At 45.7% G+C, this 12,074-nt stretch overlaps 1 protein-coding gene across 1 annotated transcript; it reads left to right on the forward strand.

Annotated features, from left to right (window-relative positions):
* The first annotated feature begins 95 nt into the window (after window positions 1-95).
* Window positions 96-10,429, forward strand: rhogb (ras homolog family member Gb). Its single transcript, XM_047607659.1, has 5 exons — window positions 96-248; window positions 7,168-7,271; window positions 7,490-7,641; window positions 7,805-7,975; window positions 9,915-10,429. The coding sequence occupies exons 3-5, from the start codon at window positions 7,513-7,515 to the stop codon at window positions 10,188-10,190; spliced, it is 576 nt and encodes a 191-aa protein (XP_047463615.1). The 5' UTR covers window positions 96-248; window positions 7,168-7,271; window positions 7,490-7,512; the 3' UTR covers window positions 10,191-10,429.
* Window positions 10,430-12,074: the final 1,645 nt, after the last annotated feature.

Genomic DNA, 12,074 nt, shown 5'->3' on the forward strand with positions numbered 1-12,074 from the left:
ACTCGACTTCTTTCTGAAATAATGAGCGGCTGACAAACAATAAACTTCCTCAAACTCCGCCACTTCCTCTCAAACTTCCTCCTCCTCCTCGTTAGCTCCGCCCGCCCGCCTCCCTCCGACATAGAAATCCGCTCTACCTCCATCACAGAAACACACACACGCACACACACGCACACACACAGGGGTGAGGCGGAGGGAGAGAGCGGAGGAGCGGAGCTGAGCAGCCGGAGAAAAGTCACTGGTGACCGGTGAGTCCATAGACCTCGACCCGCTGGAGGTCCGCGACCCGGCGGTGTGTGTTTCTCAGTGTGTGTTTCTATGTGAATGTGTGTTTCTGAGTGTGTTTATGGGTGTGAGAGTGTGTCTTTGAGTATGTGTGTGTGTTTCTATGTGTGACTGTCTATATGAGTGTGTGTTGTGAGTGTGTATTTGTGTGTTTCTGTCACTTTTGGTGACATTTAGCCAAATTGCACATTCACACCAGGTCTGGTCTGGTTCCTGGTCTGGTTCCAGGTGTGGTCTGGTTTCTAGTCTGGTTCCTGGTCTGGTTCCCAGTCTGGTTCCTGGTCTGTTCCGGGTCTGGTTCCAGGTTTGGTTCCTAGTCTGGTTCCTGGTCTGGTTCCGGGTCTGGTTCCGGGTCTGGTCCGGGTCTGGTTCCAGGTTCGGTTCCTAGTCTGGTTCCTGGTCTGGTTCCGGGTCTGGTTCCGGGTCTGGTTCCAGGTGTGGTCCGATTTCTAGTCTGGTTCCTGGTCTGGTTCCGGGTGTGGTCTGGTGCCAGGTCTGGTTCCTGGTCTGGTTCCTGGTCTGGTTCCGGGTGTGGTTCCAGGTCTGGTTCCTGGTCTGGTTCCTGGTCTGGTTCCTGGTCTGGTTTGCTCTGGTGTTGTTGTGTTAACTCTCCATCTCAAACTCGTTATGTGTCAATCAAAAAATTAGCCATAACATTATGACCACCTGGCTAATATTGTGTCATCAGATGATGGACATGGGTCTTGTGAGGGTGGTGAATGTGTGTGTGTGTGTGTGTGTGTGTGTGTGTGTGTGTGTGTCAACACATTGTGCTGTTCTTCATGTTTTTGTGTGTGTGTGTGTGTGTGTCAACACATTGTGCTGTTCTTCATGTTTTTGTGTGTGTGTGTGTCAGGTTGCATCCTGTTGCTGTCATTAACTTCTAATGTCAGTGGTCATAATGTTGTGGCTGATCAGTGTAATTCAGCATAGTGAATGTTTAGATGATCTGATTGGTCCGGTAGAACTATTCTGGAGAATAACCGGCTAGCGCTAGCACCCTGGCTAACGCTGGTCTAGTCTGAATAAGTCCTGGTTTATCCCTGGTTCAGCCCGGGTTTATTCCTGGTTTATACCCAGTTTAGCTCTGGTTTGGTTCTGGTTTAAACCTGGTTTCGCTCTGGTTTAAACCTGGTTTAGCCCTGGTTTAGCTTTGGTTTAGCTCTGGTTTAAACCTGGTTTAGCTTTGGTTTAGCTCTAGTTTAGCCCTGGTTTAGCCCTGGTTTATCCCTGTTTTATCCCTGGTTTAGCCCTGGTTTAAACCTGGTTTCGTTCTGGTTTAGGTCTGGTTTTGCCCGTTTTAGCCCTGGTTTAGCCCTGGTTTAGCTTTGGTTTAACAACAAGAGTTCTGCTCTCAGACATGAGGTTTAGTCCTTGTTTAGCCCTGGTTTAATTCTTGTTTATACCCAGTTTAGCTCAGGTTTACCCCCGGTTTACCCCCGGTTTATCCCTGTTTTATCCCTGGGTTAGCTCTGGATTAGCTCTGGGTTAGCTCTGGGTTAGCCCTGGGTTAGCCCTGGTAGCGTTAGCATCCTGGCTAATCGTTTGTCTGGTTGGTCTGTGGATGTAAGCAGTTGTCCTGTCATGGGCCACGTTTGGTCGTTTCTGGTCTGGTTTGATCAGATCTTCTCCTGTCGGGGGTCATAATGAAGTGGCTGACATCCTCCATCCCTGGTTTGAATCCAGTTTCTCTGTTTATCCGTTTCTAAACCGGATCCATGACCATCGAGTTAGTTTTCCTTCCTATCTGGTCCCTAAAGCCTGAACATGTCCAGCGCTGAGCGGCAGGACTCGTTTGTGGACTGGTTTGTGGACTCGTTTGTGGACTCGTTTGTGGACTGGTTTGTGGACTGGTTTGTGGACTCGTTTGTGGACTCGTTTGTGGACTGGTTTGTGGACTCGGGGCCTCGGGATCGTGGATTATTGTAGGAGACGATAACACGTCAGACGTGTGAGTTTAGAAACATCACGGCCTCGTTGACCAATGTCAGGCTTCCCAGAAACAAGCAGGAAGTCACAGAGTGACATTATGTCAGAGATCATCCAGCTACTGTCTGTGAATCACTCAAATACAACTCATGACTCATTTCAGCCTCACACTGGAACAATGTTCTCTGGAGTTTTAGTCTAATTTTAGCCCTGGTTTAGGCCTGGTTTAACCCTGGATTAACAATAGTTTAGCTCTGGTTTATGTCCAGTTTAGCCCTGGTTTAGGTCTGGCTCAGGCCTGGTTTAGGTCTGGTTTAGGCCTGCTTTAACCCTAATTTAGGTCAGGTTTAACCCTGGTTTATGTGCGGTTTAGCCCTGGTTTAGGTCTGGTTTACGCCTGCTTTAACACTAGTTTAGACCTGGTTTAGGTCTGGTTTAGGCCTGCTTTAACACTAGTTTAGGTGTGGTTTAGGTCTGGTTTACGCCTGCTTTAACACTAGTTTAGGCCTGGTTTAGGTCTGGTTTACGCCTGCTTTAACACTAGTTTAGGCCTGGTTTAGGTCTGGTTTAGGCCTGCTTTAACACTAGTTTAGGTCTGGTTTAGGCCTGCTTTAACAACACTAGTTTAGGCCTGATTTAGGTCTGGTTTAGGTCTGGTTTAGGCCTGCTTTAACCCTGGTTTATGTCCTGTTTAGCCCTGGACTAACACTGGTTTAGTCCAGTCTTTATATATTTATTCTAAATATTTATATATAAATACTAATAATATATTTCTATATAAAGTCTTCGTGTCTGAGAGCTGAACTCTTGTTGAAGGAAAATGTCTGAAACTCTTCACACTTGCTGGTGATGAAGAGAGCGTCGGACAAACCCTTCCTGTTTCGGTTTCAACACAGACGGTTCCTCTTTGGCCTCTCGGCGCTTAACTGTTTGTTCGGGTGAGGAAACGCGTCTCAACGCCGCCTCCGACTCAGTTCGTTTATCACTTATAATAACGATCAGATGGAAGTTTGGAAACCTCGGTTTAGAGAACCACTTGTTCCACATTTAACCTTCATACTGTCACAGATCAGCCTGGGTTAGTTTAACCCTGGTTCATCCCAGCATTGGGACCAGTATGATCCAGTATGTTTAGCCCTTGTTTAGCCCTGGTTTAACCCTGGTTTAGCCTGGGTTTAGGCCTAATTTAACATTTGTTTTGGCCTGGTTTGACCCTGGATTTGTCTGATATTCTTGAATGGTGTATCCCTGGTTTAGCTTTGCTTTAGCTCATGTTTAGCCCTGGTTTAATTCTTGTTTAGCCCATGTTTGGCCCTGGTTTAGTCCTGGTTTAGTCCTTGTGTAGCCTTGGTTTGGCCCTGGTTTAGTCCTTGTTTAGCCCATGTTTGGCCCTGGTTTAGTCCTTGTTTAGCCCTGGAATTAGTCCTTGTTTAGCCCTGGTTTGGCCCTGGTTTAGTCCTTGTTTAGCCCTGGTTTAGTCCTTGTTTAGCCCTGGTTTGGCCCTGGTTTAGTCCTTGTTTGGCCCTGGTTTAGTCCTTGTTTAGCCCTGGTATATCATTGTCATCCCTTGGTGCACTAGTACCGTACAGCCTGGTGCTTTAGACCCGTTTGGCTTCATTTTCAGATTCAAGGCTGAAGTTCCCTCTTTCTGTCCGTAAACGTATCGTCCTCTTGTTGCTCTGCAGAGCAGGTGTCTGCGTTACACATTCCTTTTTCATTTTTTGAAATCTAGAAGAAGCCCATGCAGCTCTGAAGATGTCCAATAGAAGTGGTAGCAACCAAGTTTAGAGATTTTCCCATTTGTCTGTTCAGCTGTGGGGTGACTTGGTTCCTCTGTGTCTCAGGAAACTTGTCCTCAGCCACAAAATAAAATATAGAAACACAGAAACAGGAGACAGCTGACAAGACGAAACCAAAAATGTAGTTCCTGAAATACAGAAATACACGACCAGAAACCGTTCAAGTAGAATCCAGTCTCTAGTCTAGATCTGCTACTGACCTCAACCACACGAAACCTTTAGCTTCTTTAGCTTCGCTGGCTTCCAGTTCAACTTATTTTTAGTCAAAATGTCTAAAACTGCATTTGCAAACCGAAGCACTTCTATTTTGGTTCCAACGTCCCTTGTGGGGTTTTCACATGACGCCTATGAAAGGTGCTATGCTAATGCTTAGCAGGCCTTTAAATAAAACAGGAAATTGACACGTCAATCACACCCTCAGAGGCCGGCAGCGTTCACACCATGAATGCCTCTCGATTCTTCTTCTTCCTCTTTTCTGTTCTAATTTTCTCCTTCGTGTGACTCAGGTTTCAGATCTGCTGCCTCCACTCAGCTCTGGAACTAACAAACATCGGAACAGCTGCATGAAAACGTTTGTGTTTGCAGAGAGAACTTTAGGCCTTTCTCTTTCACTTCAATACCATCGCAGAGTTGTCACAATGACATCTACTGGAGGCTAAACAAACTGCAGCCAACGCCACAAATGATCCACATAATAATGACTCAAAGCATCAACAGGTAAAGATTAGACACATGAAACAGAAATGTAATCAGCTGTGAGTGAGTCTGTGAGTCCTTCAGACTAAATGTTCCTGTAACAGCTGATCAGGGTCTAATCAGATCCCAGATCAGAACCAGCTGAGTTGTGAGATGTTGGTGGTTTCCTCTCATCAGCTGATGCTCCAACATTTCTACTGGATGAAGGTCAGGACTTTGACTTGTTCCTAAACATTCATCTGGTTCTTCTGGAGAACCACTGGTGTTCTTGGGCTCCTTGTCTTCCTCCATGACCCAGTTTCTCTTCACATTCAGCTCATGGACTCATGTCCTGACATTTTCTTTCAGAGTTCACTGGTAGAATTCACAGTTCATTGGTCCATCAATGATGAGCAGATGCAGCAGAACAGGCCCAAACCAGGACATTAGCGCCCCCTGTTTCATGGAGGGATGAGGTTCTGATGCTGGAATGCAGTGTTGGTTCATCTCCAAACATTTAAACCAAACTATTCTACTCTGGTCTCATCTGTCCACTAAACATTGTCCCACATGTCCTTTGTGGACAGAGAGCAGTGTCTTTGGTTGTTGAGTGGATTCATCAACATGAACATCAGCCAATGTGAGAGAGGCCTTTAGCTGCTTAGAAGTTCCCCTGGGTTCCTCTGGTTCCTCTCCCACTATGATGGAGTGATGTTTGTTGGTGGACCACTCCTGTGGAGGGGAACAGTCGTCTTCAATCTGTCTGACTCTCTGTGGATTATTTGTGGCTTCCAGACTCTTTACAGATGGTTGTGGAACCTTTTCCAGCCTGATGAGCAACAACAACTCTTTTTCTGAGCTCCTCACAAAGCTCCTTTCTGATCTAAATAATGTTGAGTTGATGTAGAACCAGAGTCACCTGGATAATCACTGTCTGTCATCAATATTAGAAACACATGTCAGTTCAATAGTTCTCCAGTTGAATCAACATCTCAGTCATTAGAAACTCCTTTCGCTGTAGCGTACCTAATAAAGTGGCCAGCAGTCTTGACTTTTTATCGCATAAATTGGACGTCACACGTCCAGATCTCAGTTCAGTCGCCTGGTCACACCCTGAGTTGCTGCTGTATTTCAACATGAAACCACAATGACTTTTTTTGTCCTCAGAGCTTCCTCTTTTTTCTCCAGGACGTCGTTACGACACTCGAACCGTTAGTTTCGTCTTCTTCTGCAGGTCGTCGCATTATCCCGTCACTTTATTCTGACTCTTAGACCAATCAGTCTGTTTCCTGCTGTTTATTTGGTCAAAGCTCAGACTGGTTCACGTCACAATTTATTCATGTTTATGTTGCAGATAAACCATCAAGAGAAAGATGAAAATAAACGTCTTGTTTGGAGATTGTGTACGCTCTCTGGCCAAAACATTAGGTACACTAACCTACGTGTTCGTACACTTTAAAACCTCCCAGAGTTGTAGTATTTGCTGCAGAGAGGTGACGGTTATAAGCATCTCTATTTCTTTCTTTGATGGGGACAGATCACATTCAACTCGTATCCTCCTCTGGTTCATCTGAACCAATCAGAGCTCTGGACTCTGTCGGCTGTGTTTCAGTAAACGCTGCATGATGTAACACGTCATTTTCTCCTGGTTTCATGGATAAAATATAGGATTCAACCAACACAACGACTTGTTATTCCTGACTGTGTCCCAGCTTTGATTCCTCCAGAACTAAACCACTTAGAGAGAAACTTCAGAGTCTCGACTTTAAAAAGAGACAAAGACCATGAATGAGCTCCAACATGTTCAGCATTATTCAGTTACTCTGGACACGTCCTGCATGAAATATTCTGCAGTAATAAGAGGTTAATGACCATCTGTTCATGCAGCACTAGATTATAGCAACAATGCTAATTAGCATCCTATCCCCTCACAACATGATGAGACATAGAAGAGGACAGCAGGTCCACTAAGAGGACAGAATCAGGACTGGTTCAGAAGGTTTGTAATGTGGGACACGCCCTCATGGACAGAGGACGCCTCCAGAGCGGAGGATCTGCAGGAAGGCTGAGATCAGAGGTTGAAGCTTCCAGCCGGAGTGAGATCAGCCGACCTCCGCCCAGACTGAGAGCTGGAGGGTGGGGTCGCGTCCCCAGAGTCTGGGCTGAGACACTTTCTCTTCTCTCACATCTGGAGCGTCTCAGGACGCATCCCAGGTTTAAAGTGTGACGCAGTGTGAGGACGGGGACAGTTCTGTGTCCTGTGTGTGGTGTGTGGGGGGGGGGGGGGGGGGGGGGGGGGAGCTCAGAGGAGGAACTGAGGCCTCGGCTGCTGGTCCACATTCAAATCTGACTGACACGATAACATCTCTGCTTTGTTTGTACAACGTTTCCTCCTCTAGAGCTCACGGCTCATTTCCATAAACACAAATACTCACAGACGTACCCCCCCCCCCCCCCTCTACCCCCCCTCCCTCCGCAGACAGACGATGGGACGTCACATGTTTCTGAACAAACTCTGTTAACTGAAGGAAAGTGAAGCCATAGCCAATCAGACGCTCTGAAGGACAAGCTCCGCCTCTCCAGGTGAGTTTGTGTCTGCAAGGACACAATAAAAGACACACAATACAGAGACACAACACAGAGACATAGACACTAAACAACTAAAAGAGACAATGACACACAACAACTAGAAGAGACACAATGAACTAAAGCTACTGAGGACACAGAAAGTTTGTCTTCTTCCTTCGTCCAGACTTACGATACAAACATCTGTCTCTCTGTCTCCATCCCTCTGTGTCCAGGAAGCCAGAGGTCAGAGGTCGTCATGCAGACCATTAAGTGTGTGGTGGTGGGGGACGGTGCCGTGGGGAAGACCTGTCTCCTCATCTCCTACACCACCGGAGCCTTTCCCAAGGAGTACATCCCCACCGTGTTCGACAACTACAGCAGCCAGGTGTGTCTCCATGTCCAGGCTGTCCTTAGCCTAGCCTAGGCTAGCCTAGCCTAGCCTAGCCTAGCCTAGCGTAGCCTAGCCTTATCCTGTCCTCAGTCTGTCCTTAGGCTAATGCTAATCGTTAAATCTGAAAAGGCCGTTGACATGTGCGTGGTGTGTTCAGGTGACGGTGGACGGAAGGGTCATTAGCCTGAACCTGTGGGACACGGCAGGACAGGAGGAGTACGATCGGCTGAGGACGCTGTCCTACCCTCAGACCAACGTCTTCGTCATCTGCTTCTCCATCTCTAGCCCCGCCTCCTACGAGAATGTCAAACACAAGTGGCACCCAGAGGTCAGAGGTCAACTTCCTACTCACAGGAAACAAGTCCACTAGGAGGTTTAGACCCTAGCCTAGCGTCTTAGCTAACTTCGCTAGCTGTGTGATTGGTCCTCTTGGTAGCAGCGTGTTTCCTCTTTAGAACCGTGTTGGCCTGAATATAACAGGTTTTTTTTCTAACAACATGTGTCGTATTATATGCGGGGTCGAGACTTTTTCATGCACACACTCGATGACAGGTGACTCTCGCACAACCACAACATTCACATGGGACCAGTTCTACCTGGGACCTGGTGCTTCATTCACACCACATAAACAAACTAAATGAGTTTTATTCAAATTTACTTTCTCTAGTTACGGCTCTGCTACTTTCCTCCTCACGTTTTAGTTACTTTGCAAACTCTACTGGATCATAAACTCTACATTAGAGTCTGTTGATCCAGGGACCTGTCACTATTTAAAGCAGATGAACACATGAATGGTGGAGTTAAAGGGTTTGTCCCTGGTCTGAATGGGTGAACGGGTCTTTGCTCCCTAACATCTGTCCACACTTTGATTTATTAAACATCTTAAGGATTCTTAAACCCCAGAGAGTCTGGTTCTCTCTGGACCAGGTTTGTCTCAGGACCAGGAACAGGGTTCAGCTCATTTATGGTCGAGTTTTTATTTTGTAGATTAAACTAGTCTCTGTTAGAACATCTGATAACCAGTAATATGGAAAAGAGACGTGAATGAGATCATTTGGAGCAAAGAGTTTCAAAAATTATCAGTCAACAGAGAAGAAGTTGTGAAGCCAACTTCAGGATAATTTAGATAATTAACAATGCAGAGTCGTCAAAGAACTGCCAATCAGCTGCTTCTCCATCTCCTCCATGTTCTAACAGACAGACCTGGATCAGTAGAGACCGGTCCGGTTCACTGAGGAGACTCCTGTTCAGTCTCCACTGATGGAAGTGAAGCAGGAAGTAGAAACTAAAATGAAGCCGACTGGTAAAAAGACACAGCGCCACCTAGTGTTTGGGGGGAGACTGAGGAGGGTTGACTCGTTGTCAGGGTGATCCCAGGGGGTGTTAGGGAGGATTTACTGCATTTTTATTCTCGGGGACAGTTTGAAATTAAACCTCCAAAACACCATTAAAAAATGAAAACATGTTGACTATATAAATAACTATTAAACTAGGAAAAGTCATTAAATACGAAGCACAAATAATGACGTTAATGTAAATATATTTAGAGATGATCTCCAAGCTGAACTGAAATGAACTGAACCTGAAACGTCTGCATGAGGTGCACTTTTAATCTCTGTTTATTGATTATATTTATTAATGAATGAATGTTGGACGTGACTGCTGCAACACTGGAGTCACCAAACTGTTCAGCGCAATGACAATAAAGTTCTATTCTATTCTATTCTAGTCTACACATTGAATGAGGTCCAGAAAGTTTGAAAGAGTTTAAAAAGTCGTCTGGGCCTGTAGAGTTTAGAGAAGACGTCTGAGGAGCGTCTTCAGTTCAGACTGGAGGACGTTTAAAGAGGTTTAAATAGAAACTCTGAGGGAAAACTGACTGGACCAGTTTCTCTAAGAACCGTAAACTGGTTCCACTAATTCCTGTTACCGTCTGGACACTGACCTGTCGATGGTTTTACCCTCAGAGTTTCTATTTAAACCTCTTTAAACGTCCTCCAGTCTCTGAACTGAACTGAAGACGCTCCTCAGATCTAAACTCTACAAGACCAGATGACGTCTTTTGGATCCAAACCAGGACCTGGAGGACTGAGGACCTTCGCAGACACCTGCAATGAAATCAGATTGACCCCAAAGATAAATGATAGGAGGTTAAGAGGTCAGAGCGACGTAGGACCACAGGCGTTTTGTAGGCGTGGTGAAGTGAAGACCTCCAGGTTTAAAGCCACATGACGTGAACTGGTCTGTCCTTCCTGTCTCGCCTCCAGGTGTCCCACCACTGTCCCGGCGTCCCCATCCTCCTGGTCGGCACAAAGAGCGACCTCCGGAACGACGCCGAGACTCAGAGGAAGCTGAAGGACCAGAACCAGGCTCCCGTCACCCACCAGCAGGGCACCGCCCTCGCCCGGCAAATCCAGGCCGTCCGCTACATGGAGTGCTCGGCCCTCAACCAGGACGGCATAAAGGACGTGTTCTCCGAGGCCGTGAAGTCCTTCCTCAACCCACAGCCCGTCGTCACCAAGAAGCCCTGCGTCCTGCTGTAGGACCCCAGACCCCGGGTTGATCCACCCGAGACAGACTGGCCGACAACTCAAAGAAATGTTTCATGTTCGGTTAGATGGTTTTATTATTTCTTTTTGTTTTTTAACCCTTTACAGGGCTCTCATTGAAATGCCTGGAAGTCCCCCAGCGTGTTATCGTAGGACAGAAGAAGACTGTTTTACTTTAGGGAAAATTTTCAAAACTTTCAAACTGTATTAAATCCAGATGAATGAATCTCTCATATCTGGTTCCTGGTCTCATATCTGGTTCCTGGTCTCATATCTGGTTCTGGTCTTATATCTGGTTCCTTGTCCTTTAACTAATGTAAACATGTATTTGTCACATTAGAACATCATCAACATCATCACATTAGAAACATTAGGACACTTGCTCTTCTTCATGGTTCCTAATAAACCAGTTCAGAGGGGGGACCTTGTAGACCACATTAGACCCTGATCACACCTGACAATGTTTCCTGGGTCTTCTCTGATTGGCTCAATGAAAACCACATGACGATAAACCTCACTGAGAGGAACCAGGAACCACGTTACCACATATGGTTCCTGGTTCCTGTAGATGGTTCATTACAACAAAAGAAGGTTTTAATCAAACAGGAGCTGAGAACAGAAGAGTTGTCTCAGACCAAAGCTCACATCCAGGTTTTACAGAAACACAGAGTTCAGATCCTGACTCGTAGACATCATCCATTCAAGGCCATAAACCCATTAGGAACCCAGGGAGGTGATAGAGCACCGTCCTACTTCAATGTGAAGGACGATGAAATGATTCATCACTGAACTGATGTGGCAGAAATGAAGCGTGAGATGACGGGCGTGTCCGACAGGAAGCAGCTCTGGTGGAGTCCTCAACACACATGAGAAGGAACAAGGAAGTTAAATAAATAGCTGATACTATTACAGAGAAGTTAGTTTAACCACATACAGACGACCGGGAAAATCATGAATATAATCTGTGACCCTTTAGAACATGAACTGAAACCAGAATCATTTATATCTACAGTCTGGTAACACACCAACATCATCATGTTAATACAGAGGAATAAAAACACAAACTCTGCACCTCTTAAATCGTCCTCCACCACAATATTTACATCTGAATAAAAATGACCCAAAGCATCAGCGGATTTAACGCAACAGAAACAGAAATATGAGACTAAACTGGCTCAGTCTCCAAATCTGACTGAGTCCTTCAGACTAAATGTTCCTGTAACAGCTGATCAGGGTCTAATCTGATCCCAGATCAGAACCAGTTGAGTTGTGAGATGTTGGTGGTTTCCTCTCATCAGCTGATGCACCAACATTTCTACTGGATGAAGGTCAGGACTTTGACTTGTTCCTAAACATTCATCTGGTTCTTCTGGAGAACCACTGGTGTTCTTGGGCTCCTTGTCTGTTTCTCTTCACATTCAGCTCATGGACTCATGTCCTGACATTTTCTTTCAGAGTTCACTGGTAGAATTCACAGTTCATTGGTCCATCAATGATGAGCAGATGCAGCAGAACAGGCCCAAACCAGGACATTAGCGCCCCCATGTTTCATGGAGGGATGAGGTTCTGATGCTGGAATGCAGTGTTGGTTCATCTCCAAACATTTAAACCAAACTATTCTCCTCTGGTCTCATCTGTCCACTAAACATTGTCCCACATGTTCTTTGTGGACAGAGAGCAGTGTCTTTGGTTGTTGAGTGGATTCATCAACATTAACATTGATTTACTTTCCGCTGATGTTTTGAATCATTTTAACTTTATTCTGTAATAACCAATAAGGACCAGGATTTCTGCAGGTTTTCATTTTTCTCTCGTGTTAAGAAACAGGAAGTTTTAACTTTCTAAGTTTTACCGTTCTGTTGGTGAAGAACACATTTC

Source organism: Mugil cephalus, chromosome 15 (assembly GCF_022458985.1).
Source record: "Mugil cephalus isolate CIBA_MC_2020 chromosome 15, CIBA_Mcephalus_1.1, whole genome shotgun sequence".
Lineage (NCBI taxonomy): Eukaryota > Metazoa > Chordata > Actinopteri > Mugiliformes > Mugilidae > Mugil > Mugil cephalus.

Excerpts from the sequence above, each read along its gene's own strand:
- rhogb (XM_047607659.1), top strand. The coding sequence starts at position 7,513 with ATGCAGACCATTAAGTGTGTGGTGGTGGGGGACGGTGCCGTGGGGAAG. Across the intron at positions 7,642-7,804 it reads TCGACAACTACAGCAGCCAG|GTGACGGTGGACGGAAGGGT; the intron begins GTGTGTCTCCAT and ends TGGTGTGTTCAG. Across the intron at positions 7,976-9,914 it reads AACACAAGTGGCACCCAGAG|GTGTCCCACCACTGTCCCGG; the intron begins GTCAGAGGTCAA and ends TCTCGCCTCCAG.